The 12,307-nt window shown below is 32.9% G+C and overlaps 2 protein-coding genes across 2 annotated transcripts; both read left to right on the top strand.

Moving 5' to 3' along the window:
- Positions 1–2,852: 2,852 nt before the first annotated feature.
- LOC141714603 (uncharacterized) lies at positions 2,853–4,058 on the top strand. Its single transcript, XM_074518114.1, has 2 exons — positions 2,853–3,420; positions 3,514–4,058. Exons 1-2 carry the CDS (start codon positions 2,853–2,855, stop codon positions 4,056–4,058), a joined length of 1,113 nt encoding a protein of 370 aa, XP_074374215.1.
- Positions 4,059–6,695: 2,637 nt separating this feature from the next.
- LOC141712787 (uncharacterized) lies at positions 6,696–12,279 on the top strand. Its single transcript, XM_074515857.1, has 7 exons — positions 6,696–7,027; positions 8,434–8,519; positions 9,846–9,992; positions 10,093–10,201; positions 10,612–10,735; positions 11,057–11,327; positions 11,879–12,279. Exons 1-7 carry the CDS (start codon positions 6,904–6,906, stop codon positions 11,984–11,986), a joined length of 969 nt encoding a protein of 322 aa, XP_074371958.1. The 5' UTR covers positions 6,696–6,903; the 3' UTR covers positions 11,987–12,279.
- The last annotated feature ends 28 nt before the right edge of the window (positions 12,280–12,307 follow it).

The raw sequence follows: 12,307 nt of genomic DNA on the forward strand, positions 1-12,307 counted from the left end.
ATTATTTGATCTATTTACTAATTAGGTTAATTCAAACTCCTCTCAAATCTTATTATCTAGTTCACCTAATTTAAATTGTTAGGGTTTTGAAAATTCATAGTCTCTGTGGATCGACCTGTATTTGCTACAATTAACCGCTGTGCACTTGCAGTTATTTTACACATCAAGTTTTTGGCGCCGCTGCCGGGGACTATTGTTAATTTTCACTCCTTGATTTTTAATTCTTCGGACTAGTTTTTTTTGTTTTTCTCTTTATTTTTTTAGGGAATCGTGAAGCAGAGGAAAGCTTGGACAAGAAGATCGCTAAAAAACATCACCGTCTCTTTTGGAATTTTTGAAAGCGCTTTTCGGTATTCCGTATCACCTCTCTATTTTTTTTTCTTTCTCACTTTTATTATTAAAAAAACCAAAAAAAAATATTTGAAAAATCCAAAAACATTAGTTAGTTATTTGTTAAAACTAATTTGTTGCATCATTCATATTTTCACATAGGATCACATCATCTAGATTTTTTTTTGTATTTATTGCTTTCCATCTTATACAACTGTGGTGATTGCTGGAGGAAAGAGGTACATACAATTAAGAATAATACACGTAGTGTAGTGCATCCATAAGTGTTTATTATCTCGTTCTTTGTGTCCTGCATCATCTAATCAATCTTAAGGGTGTCACCTCATTACAATATAAGGTGAGGGATTTCATCACCCTTTCCTTGGCCCACAAATCACTAATTCATTCATCTTGCATTCACCTACCATAATAAAATTAAGTAGACATCAGCCCCTAGAATTTCGAGCTCAATTAGGAAGGTACCTAAAAGAGGAAATAAATTTGGAATTATTTAAACTCTTGGTGACAAGGCAAGTGTATCACTTACCTAACCAATTTGGATTGGTGACTAGGCAATCGGTTCTCTAATTCAGCGCCTTGTTTACAAAGAAGTGCCCCCGCTTACCTGGCCAATCAGTTTGAATAAATCTAGATTTATAGACTTTTTGGTGGTCCAAAAGTTACGAGCTGTCTAGATTTTTTTTAGGATTACTCATAGATCTAAGATTTTTTTTTTGATTTTCCAATTTTTTTTGGGTGTTTACTTATAGCTTTTGTCTACTACGTGATTATTTATCTTATATGCAAAGTAATTAGGTTCGAGACCATTCATCTAGATTAACAAGACACTCTAACCTCTCATCTCCTAAAGTAGTATGGAAACTCGACTTCTCTTCACCCACAAAAATTGAGTCAAAAGAAGAAGTAGAAATCCTACTTGTAGTTATGGTTGTCTCACTCAAAGATCGTTGTTATCCCGCTTGTTCCGCTGAACCCTCATGCGTAGTCCTACCTGAAGTAACCGCGAATAATTTTAAAATTAAACATCACCACATTAGCATGTTACCTAGGTTTTCTGGGGTAGAGGGAGAGGATCCATATCTTTTCATTTTCGAGAATTTGAGGAAATATGTGCTTTACAAAAACTCCAACAACTTAGCTCAGGCTCCATTAGGCTCAGACTTATTAACTTTGCTTTAAAAGAAGAGGCTAAACAATGATTGTATAGTCTACCCGTTAATTCTATTTCCATGTGGGATGGATTTATGTCTATCTTTCTTAAAAAATATTTTCCAAACCTTAAGGCAAACAGACTTAGGAATGAAATCAACCAATTTCAACAAAATCGAAATGAGTCTTTTTAGAAGTATTTTGATAGATTTAAAAAGATTTTATCTAAGTGTCCTCAACATGGTATATAAAAATGGAGACTTTGTAAAATTCTTTATAAAGCCTTAGACAGTCAAACAACTTCTTTGTTAGAGTCTATGTGCCAAGGTAAATTTATGGATAAAAATGAGGAAGAAGCTTGGTAATATTTTGAGGAGTTAGCTGAAAAAACAATGTTGTGGGAGTCAACTAGGGAACCTAATCCGGAACCTGAAAGATCTAAGGGCTTACACGTAGTTGGTAATTCTATTGCAATCGAAGCTAAGTTAGCTACACTCACTAAACGTCTAGAAGCCTTAGAAACCAACAATATGTCTTCTCGATTTTCTATCTGTGCAAACTGTAGTTCTCCTAATCATGTGATAGATAATTGCCCTGAAATTGACCAAGTCAATGTCGTATTTCAGCCTAGAGTTAGGAATGATCCATATGCACCCACATACAATCCTGGTTGGAAGAATCACCCAAATTTCTCATGGAACCAAGGTCAATATAATCAGTTTAATCAAAATTCTCAACCTACTTTTCAAAAGCCCAATCCTGGTCCATACCCAGCTCAAAATCCCAATTCATATCCTCCTCAAACCTTCGTTAATTATCCTAACTCAGTCCCCTTAAATCCTCCTGTTTTTAGTGAATCTGATAAGAAATTGAACTCCATTGAAAAAAGTATGAAGGCTTTACTTAAATCTCAACAATCTTTCATGCAAGCTATGACCCAAGATAGGCAGTTGCTAAATTCAAATACACAAGCCATAACTAAGCTAGAGGTCCAAGTTAGTCAATTGGAAAACACAATCAGTGAGAGAGAGAAAAATTGTTTCCCTAGTCAACCCGAGGTTAATCCTAAATTTCATCAAAACCAAAAGTCTCATGAAAATGTGAACTCTGTCATCTCTCTAAGGTTTGGTAATCAATTCAACAATTATGCTGGTGTTAATACTCATCAGGAAGATAAGCTAACATCTGAACCAAATTTTCTACTCTTGAATCCTAGTCTTCCACAATCTTCAAATCCTGAAATTTTTGAATCTAATGAGTCATCACCATCCAAAGAACCACCTTCAAAACCCCACTCTGATGCGTATAGTGAAAAAGTCTTTAAGCTAAAAGCTTTATTTCCTTAAAGACTTATGTCAAACAAAGAATCTGCTCAGTTAGATAAGAATTTGGAAGTCTTTAAGCAAGTCAAGGTTAACATTCCTTTTTTAGATGCAATTCAACAGGTTCCCACTTATGCTAAGTGTCTAAAAGATTTGTGTACTCATAAAAGAACCACTTATGTTCCTAAGAAAGTTGTCCTAACCTTTCATGTTAGTTCTATATTGTCAAATCAAATCCCTGTGAAGTATAAGGATCCTGGTTGTCCTACCATCTCTTGCATCATAGGTAATACCTTCATTGATAAAGCTTTACTCGATTTAGGAGCTAGTGTGAATCTTCCTCCATTATCTTTCTATCAAGCTTTGGGTTTAGGTGAACTTAAAAAGACTAGTGTCACCCTTCAATTAGCTGACCGTTCTGTTAAAATTCCTAAGGGTATTGTTGAAGATGTGTTAATTAAGATTGGTGATTTTATCTTCCCCGTTGATTTCGTTGTTCTAGAAACTGAGCCATTCAAAAATCTCAAAAATCAAATCCATATCATTATAGAAAGGCCTTTTATTGCCACTTCTAATGCTTTGATTAACTGTAGAAATGGTTCGATGAAACTCACATTTGGAAACATGTTGATTGATCTTAATATCTTTAATTTATGAAATCAGTCTAATTAGCTTTTTAAACAACCTGTAGAAGTTAACTTGATAGATGAGGTTGTTTCGTGGTCGAATCTTGAGGATATTGAAATTGAGTCTCTTATTAAGGAAGATGTTTCGTGTGAGTATGAGAGCAATAGAGAATTGCATGAGTTGTATAAGAATTTCACTTGTGATGAGATGTTAGAGGAATTGAATGCCATTTGTTCTAATCATGAAACCCAACTTGAGGATAATTGTTTTGATCCTAAGACCATTGTTAAGACTTCTGTTGGTGAGCCACCCATACTTGATCCTATTCTATCATTTTTCACTCTTAATCAATCTTTGGTAGTTGATAATGAAACTCATGATATTCTTATATCTAGTAGCAAAGTTCATAACCAAGAATTTCAAGTCATTAATCTGCTTAAACAACAAAAAGAAGCACCTAATTGGTCCATGAATGATGTTAGTGCTATGAGTTTTATTTTGATGCATGATCTAATCTCTCTAGTGGATAATGTTGTTCTTATAAGTGAGTTTCACATGTGTGTTGATTGTGTTACGAAGGTAGTTTTCCCACACTCTGGTATTGGTTAACAAATATTTTTTGTGTGTGTCTCCCATAATAAAGTGTAGGTATGGGGAGTAACTATGTGTGTGTGAGTCTGTATGTGTGTGTTATAGGTAATTGTGTTCCTCTGTCATGCCCTTATCAGGTATTCTTGTCCTTTTACTTTATCATTTTTCTCTCATTTGCATTCATTGAGGAGAATGCATGATTTAGGTATGGGGGAGGGGTTTAGTAGTACTTATATATATATATATATATATATATATATATATATATATATATATATTTATTTAAAAAATGAAAAAAATCCAAAAAAAATCAGAGATATTTTAGGCAAGGTTGTCCAGTCCACTCTTGTACTTTAATACTAGTTGGTTTTTTCAAAACTTATATATATAATGCCTTGAGATGATTTGAACGTAGTTGAGTAAGGTTGTCTTCATGAAACTTGTGTTGAACGAATTTTTGCTTAAGAGTCCAATACGACACATTTGCACAAGGTCTTTGTAGGAAAGATTGTTTAGGAAAGTTTTCGATATATGAGACAGATCCCACATGTTGAAACAATGTCGAATCAATTTTTTACGAAAAAAATAAATAAATAAAAGAAAAGAAAAAAAGATGCTTGAATAAACTACTTCAATACCCAGTATTCCTCACAAATAAAAAAAATTGAGATGATGGACACAAGTAGTATAATTGACTAGTCTTGTTTTGTGGCCTTTGTTATTCGAGTAATTAAGTCCGTAGGGGTATTTCAAAACCTAGTGCCCTAAGACCATCTGGTTTGGGAGTCATTGGCCCAAAGCTCGCTACATGGGTAACATAGAAAGCCTAAGAAAACGGACATTGCACAGTCAATTAGAAAAAAAAATAAAAAAATTATAAATTTTAGCTAGATACTTGTTTTGATAGAGATTGGGTCCGTTCAATATTGGTTGAAAAAGAGGAAATTTACTTACTCAATTGATTCTTCATAGACCTATTTTCACGACACGCCTTGGAATTTTTTGTAAACGTTCAGAATCGATATAGTGGATTGTTGATACCTACATTTGGGCTATAATTAGAAGAGTCTTAAAGGCATGTATTTTCCTAAAAATTCTTGTGTTGACACCGATGAATTTTATTGTTGATAGAGTTTGGACACTTACTAAAGTATTTCGCATATTTTATGGGCATATCTTGTGTAAACCCTTAGGAGACAACACTCTTCTTGTAGAGATCGTCTATGAGTTTAACGGGTTGGTAAACCTAAAATTTCCTGCCACGTCTACGAAAAGGAGCATAGGACTTTTCTTAGTTAGCATTTTTCTTTTTGATTTTTCTCGAGGACGAGCAAAAGATAGGTATGAGGGCATTTGATAGGTCCATATTATTGCATATTATTAATACCTATTTTATGTCTGTTTTCGTAATTTTATTAATAAATAAATTATTTTACTTTGTTTTGTAGGAAAATAAATAAAATCGGAATTTGAGTTGGAAAAAGTGCAAATAAGGCAGGAAGTGGAGTATTCTTGAAGGCAAAGGAATTGGAAGATAAATAGAATACTTATCGGAGAAGAAGAAGGAAATAATTTAAGAATCCTACTTGTATTGCAAGACCCAAACCCTCATATTTTCCCTTAAAAAATGGGTCTCCCCTCTTGTATTTTACACAACCCAACACACCCAAGACACCCAATTACTCCCTTTGTCCCATTGAATTCTATACATTACTTTTTTGCACGCTTTTCAATGTTCATTTAAAACATAGTTCCAAAATATTTTTTAATTTTTTTTTCTAAAATAAAGTTTTATGTTTAATCTTTTATTCAAAATTTTTTTTTTTAAAAAAACATTATAAAACTATATTTTATAGAAGTCTCGAAATACGTGCAAATAGTGAATGTATATAACCCTATAGGACGGAGGTAGTAGTTATTTGTTTTGTTCATCTTTTTATCATGTGTAGCTAACTTTGTTCTCTAGGATGAAGATGAAGTTAATTTAATTGCTTTGATATCTTCTCGTTCTTATTATTTGATTCCCATAATTTTTCTTGGTGCTTAATTGTTTAATTGACAAAGTGATTTTGATATATTATTATTATTGAATTTATTTTTCATAGTCTATGCTTGTTCCCTAAAGTTTTGATGGGTTATTGTTAGATAACAAGTTTTATAGTATATTCTTGTCTCGTTAATTAAAATTTATTTGTGAAGAAAAGAGAATTGATTTTAGGGTGAGTTGATTTTAATTGTGATTAATTAACGGATTCGGATTCCTAGGTTTTCCATATTATTTGATATATTTGCTAATTAGGTTAATTCAAACTCCACTCAAATCTTATTGTCTAGTTCGCCTGATTTAAATTGTTAGGGTTTTAAAAATTCATAGTCTCTGTGGATCGACCTGTATTTACTTTGTGCACTTGCAGTTATTTTACACATCAGGGCCATTTCGTGTTTTTTTTTTGAAAAAAAGAAGCTATAGTGTAAAAGGAAATTTACAAAAAATATCACTTTTTAGCAAAATATTTGCAAAAATACGGATACGAGCTGCATATGAGATTGCAACAATTACATACGATGTTCACCGTATTTTTACAAATATTTTTTAGAAATTGGGTATTTATAAAAAATCCCGTAGTCATATTCAAGACCCAAACTTTATAGAAAATACCTGTGGGGGTATGCAGCGGAAAACTTTTTGGGTTTTGGGTTGTGTGCATCATTTCTTGGCTGTATTTTACAAACGGAAAACACATACATACATACATACATCGATGCCCTATAAAAACAAAGAGGAATTAGGGTTTTGTAATATGAGTCTACTTTACTAAATCAATTCAATTACTTTGTGTGTATATGTTTGAGTAAATAGTCAATGAGTGATCCAGCTGAGTCTTCTCCTCTTGTTACTCCACCCCCGATCACTGATATTCATGCTATTGATCTTGAAGCCGGTCCCGGCGAACAAATTCAGTGTCGAATTTGTCTCGAAACGGATGGTAACTCACTCTCTCCTTTTCTTTCTGAATATTTCACTTTTGTTGTGAATTACATGTACACTGCTCTCATTTCGCTACATTTATTGTTTAACTTTATTTGAAATTGCTGTGCGTCTTTGTGGCCTCGAACTTGATGAATTGTTTGTTGCTTTTGGGTTTGTGTAGATAGGGTGTTGCTAACAGCAACTTTAGTTTGTGCAAACAGTTGAATCTTTGTGAATCTTGATTGTTTACAACTAATTTTGGCTGCCAATGAGCATTGCGCAAGTTATTAGGTTAATTAGCTTTATTCCTTGAATCTTGATTATATAATGTATCTATCTTAAAACCTATCGGAAAATATAGTTGGATTTAGAAAATGGCCGCTAAAAATAGAATTGATGCAATTGATGCAGTAGAAAGGGAAACAAAAAAAAAGAATCCGGTGGCTTAAGCCCCTATTAATGATCCAATCGCAGAAGAACCACTACTGTTACAATTTTAAACAATAGAATTAACAAATTTGCATGGATCAAAATCCCTAAGAGAGATCGACTTAATTCAATCATTTATTAAAGTCTTTCTATAAATATGGATTAAAACTTGTTATATATGAGTAAAACCTAAAGCTTAATCACCAGTTAAAACCCTGATAAGGAATCTAGAATTTATTTTTCAAGTACTAAAATCTATAACATTCCTGCTAAACTACATATCCATTATAATAATTTATAAATATCTATCAACACTAATCCTAAATACAAACAGAAAGAAAGACAAATTAGTATTTTAACTTCAAGCTCTGTGTCAAGAATTCTCTAGTGCAAAATTTTACAAGTACTTTAATATGAAACGAGAACAGGATTTATATATTGGGATTAAAATATATGAGTTTTTAAAAATAAGTCTAGATGGTAATTTTTTTTACAAAAAACTATCATATTAAAAAAGGGGTTGTGAATATTATATATACACACAAACAAAAGCTATTTAAATAATGATATTGAACTGTTTCATATCATTTTAACATACAATTTCGTGTCTCGCATGAGCTTACAAGGGCATATCTATGTCTTGTCTTAATGTTATCTGGGAAGGATCTAAGGAATAGCGGGCAGTCACCACCCCAAAGTCTGGAATAGTCACAAAAACATTTCTAAAATAATTATGCATGTTTTAACAGAAATGATAATGATGTAAACTTAAGAATTTAAAAAATTACGATTTTGCGGAAGTGACAAATTTTTAAATATCTTTTGAATTTATTCAAAACTTGTATAGTTCAAATTTATACTTTGTTAAATTAAAAACATTTCCACTGGAATACTTAATTCTTTGCTCCATCCCTGAATATTGTTACTCATTATTCACTCTCTACTGATTCCCCCTGGTTGATTGACTCCCACTGTTTATCCCATCATTATCAGGCAGGGATTTTATTGCTCCTTGCAAATGCAAAGGAACATCAAAGTTTGTTCACCGAGATTGTCTAGATCACTGGCGTGCTGTGAAGGTACATGTTTTTTTCTACTACATTTTGCTATAAATTACAGTAAGTATTTATGGCGGCTTGAAATTTGATGCTCCTTTGCATTAAGGGGTGTGCTTCGGTAATTTTATTTGAGCAGCATTCTGTCTAAAACGATTTTCTGCACGAATTACATCTTAGTTCTTTTCCAAATATCTATAATCTTGGTGCCTATTTGGCTTATCTTAACAAAACTTAGTTGGCCTCAAAAGTACTTTTTATTACCTGTACTAATTTTTTTCCGATTTGACTGATTAGTTAATACAAGGTTCTTTATGGATTCAATACTTTCAATTCAAATAATCGGTGCAAGTTTTATATTAGAAAGTATGATTTATTTCAAATTCTACATTCTATGTCAATATTTTGACTAAATATATATAAGTTATAAATTAATTGATATATTAAAATTGAAAAATACATTGAGTTATAAGTAAATAATATATTATGGAAGTAAATTTTACAATATAATAGGCTAATAGTAATCTATCCGATATAAATTTAAATCGAGTAATTGTATGTATGGTTATTAGGAATTCAACTTAAATGATGGTCACCTGAACTGAAGTTTCATTCAATGTGGAAATATTTGTTGTTCATTGCTCGAAATTTATCCAACAAATTTTCCAACAATGGATTCAAAGCAAATGGTGCCCGAATAAATTCCGTATAATTAAGGTCTTTTTCTAATTGGAGTCATTTTCTGCTTACTGTAAATCGTCATCCAGACGACTTCATTGTAGAGGTTTGACAGGAATCCTGCCTTTTTTTCTTTTTCTAGAAAACATTACTTGTCCAAATTGTCATCCAGACAACCTCATTGTTAGAGGTTTGACAAGAATCTTGCCTTTCTTATTCCTTCTAGAAAACATTACTTGTCCAATAATTGAATACCTCTAATCTATACAGGTTTACCACTAATATATATGGGCTAATGTTTTCTCTTTAGTTGATCTATATACTCTCCTGCTTTAAGTAAGCAATTCCCATGTTTTTGGTTGGAGAAAAATGATAAGTAAAGATGTCTCTTGGTGCTAATTTAAGGATGCAACTGAATGATTCTCAGTTTGTTGCTTCATAATGATGTTTTTACATGGTAACAGGTAACAAGAGAAGATAGTAAAGTGTTGGTTACTTGGTTTGCTTATATCTTCGTCTTAAATTTGCTAGTTGAATTAAAACAGTTGTCATCATTGAGAATGACTTGGTTAAAATTTCACATGCTCGATCACTCTCATAGAACAAACTTGGATGTTGAGTTTGATAACTATCACGTTTCGTTTGTTTACTTACGCTATAATGTTTCTTCAGGAAGGATTCGCATTTGCTCATTGCACAACATGCAAGAGTCCTTATCATTTGAGAGTTCACGTTCTTGCTGACAGAAAATGGCGAACCCTAAAATTCCGATTCTTTGTTACTAGAGATATTTTGTTTATCTTTCTCTCTGTTCAAATGGTAGGTCAATTTTTCTGTATTTGATGGGTTTTTCTTTTAGATTTATGTGTCGCTTTTGTGACAATTTAGTTATTATATCTCCTTTTTTTTCTTTGTACAGGTGATTTCTTCGTTGGCTTATTTGATGTATATAATTGATAATTACCAGAAGTCCTGGCTTCGTCTTGCATGGGGATTTGATAGTGCATTAAGTTTTTACTATATATGTGGTTAAGCCTCTTAAACTTGATGTTTTTTAATTCTTAGTAGTGTTCTCGTATGTCACTCTTAAAAGGTCTTTTTGTATGTATTGTTTTGATTCCCTTGTTTCAGACTCGAAATAGTTACCCTGAATGCATTCTTTTTTATAGGACTTCTTGGATGAATCTTTTATTATTATTGTTTGTTGGGATTTTCTTATTTAGACCAATGATATCTTCCTTTTTTAATAGTGATTGTAAATATTGCCCCCCCCCACCCCACCCCACCCCACCCCACCCCTACACACACATCTTCAGGAAAATAGTATTTATTGCTTATATGTAGATGTTATTTCTTTATTGACAGTTGAAGCATCACTTGTTTGAATTTTATCTTTGTTGGTGCTTGAACTGGATATAGTTATTGTTGGAATGTGCAGGAGCACTACTGTTTTTTGCGCTGCTGGGACTGTCCGGATGCTTTATAACTTGCTATGACCGTAGGGTACGGAATGATCTGGCTCAGCCATGTAGAGAATTATGCCTTTGTTGCTGCCAGCCTGGGTATGTAATATTTTTGTAAAATATTGGTCTCGACTTGAGGGGTATTTTTATGATCCGTGATAACAATAACTGCATATCTCTTGTAATTTGTGTTTCGAATGGATTATAAAAATTTAGTCATCCTATTTCCCGGGCATGTTTGATATGTTTTTAGAATTTTGTAATGTTTAAAATCACTCTAAGGAAAACAGTATCTAAAGGCTAAGGTGACCTATCATTTGATTTTTTGCTCTTCTTAATTACTGTAGCAGGAATATGTGTATTAAATTAATCTATTTATTATCTGATATGCTTTTGTTGTTTTATTGATTGTCGGGACAGAATCTGTGCGGACTGCCATTTACCGGGTACCCTTTGTATGTGGACTGACTGTACTACTTGCTTTGAGAGTTGCGCTACTGCAACTGGTGAATGTGGTTGCTTGGGAGGTGCTGGTGAAGCGGGGTTACCACTATTATTTGTTATGGCTTTGATTGTGCTAGGACTATTTACAGTGATAGGTATCTTCTACAGCGTACTAGTGGCTACAATGGTTGGACAAAGGATCTGGCAGCGCCACTATCATATACTGGCAAAAAGGATGCTAACGAAAGTGAGTAAATTACTTTTATGTGGTGCATTTTATGTTATTAGTTCTATATGTGGTGTAAAGTACGGAAATGTTTGTACCCTTTTCTCAACAAAGTTTTAGTCCTGCTGCTCGTTAGCAAATTTTTTAGAAGCCCTATCTTTGCTACAATTGACAGTGTGAAACAGATATATTACTTGCAGACTTTCTTCTGAAAAATTGATTTAGGATGCCTGTTTCGTAAGTTTAGTTTTAGTATATGTGTTTTCTCTCATGTGGAAGGGATTTTCAAAATATTCTGGTTTTTATTCCCAACATGGATTCAGCTGCTTAACATATTTCTTTTTTGTTACTAAATTCAACATATTTTCAGTAAGTATTTGGAATGTAGAATTCTTTCTTCATTTTGCCTCCATAACATAAAATTTAGAAATGCTCGGAGTTTTTGTTTCTGAAGTGAAGCCACTACAGAGGCCTTGTCCCACAGTTGTTACATTGACTGTTTTATCTGTAGTTTCAATACCAGTAGATCATATAGTTTTCTCGATTGTTTTCCTAACCATTTGCATGTTCAGGAATACGTAGTTGAAGATGTTGACAGTGAGATAAGCGGATCTGATTGGTCACCGCCACCTCTCCCACCTGAACATGTTCAACAGCTGAAAACACTAGGTCTCCTGTAAGCCTGTAAGATTGTGCAAGTTCAGCCTGAATATGGGTTCTGAAGGTTAATTCTTGGGCACATACCAATTATTCTATATTGTAACTTTAGCAATAATTTTCAGTCTCAACTCAATTTTCTGTTTGGTTGTCGAAGTGTATTTTATACAGATATCTATGTTGTCAATATATCCAGTGATGATGAAAAAAAGGACCTGTTATGATCACATGTTAAATCATGGACATAATTGTTATCCTAATATGTGGTTGTTTTTGAGCTGGGATCGCCAAGAGAAGCCTTTGACACTCGAGCTAATTCTTTCATTCTGTCATAATTAAAATTA

Source organism: Apium graveolens, chromosome 3 (assembly GCF_009905375.1).
Source record: "Apium graveolens cultivar Ventura chromosome 3, ASM990537v1, whole genome shotgun sequence".
Lineage (NCBI taxonomy): Eukaryota > Viridiplantae > Streptophyta > Magnoliopsida > Apiales > Apiaceae > Apium > Apium graveolens.

Excerpts from the sequence above, each read along its gene's own strand:
- LOC141714603 (XM_074518114.1), top strand. The coding sequence starts at position 2,853 with ATGTCAAACAAAGAATCTGCTCAGTTAGATAAGAATTTGGAAGTCTTT. Across the intron at positions 3,421-3,513 it reads TTTGATTAACTGTAGAAATG|AAGTTAACTTGATAGATGAG; the intron begins GTTCGATGAAAC and ends AACAACCTGTAG.
- LOC141712787 (XM_074515857.1), top strand. The coding sequence starts at position 6,904 with ATGAGTGATCCAGCTGAGTCTTCTCCTCTTGTTACTCCACCCCCGATC. Across the intron at positions 10,202-10,611 it reads AAGTTTTTACTATATATGTG|GAGCACTACTGTTTTTTGCG; the intron begins GTTAAGCCTCTT and ends TGGAATGTGCAG. Across the intron at positions 11,328-11,878 it reads CAAAAAGGATGCTAACGAAA|GAATACGTAGTTGAAGATGT; the intron begins GTGAGTAAATTA and ends TTGCATGTTCAG.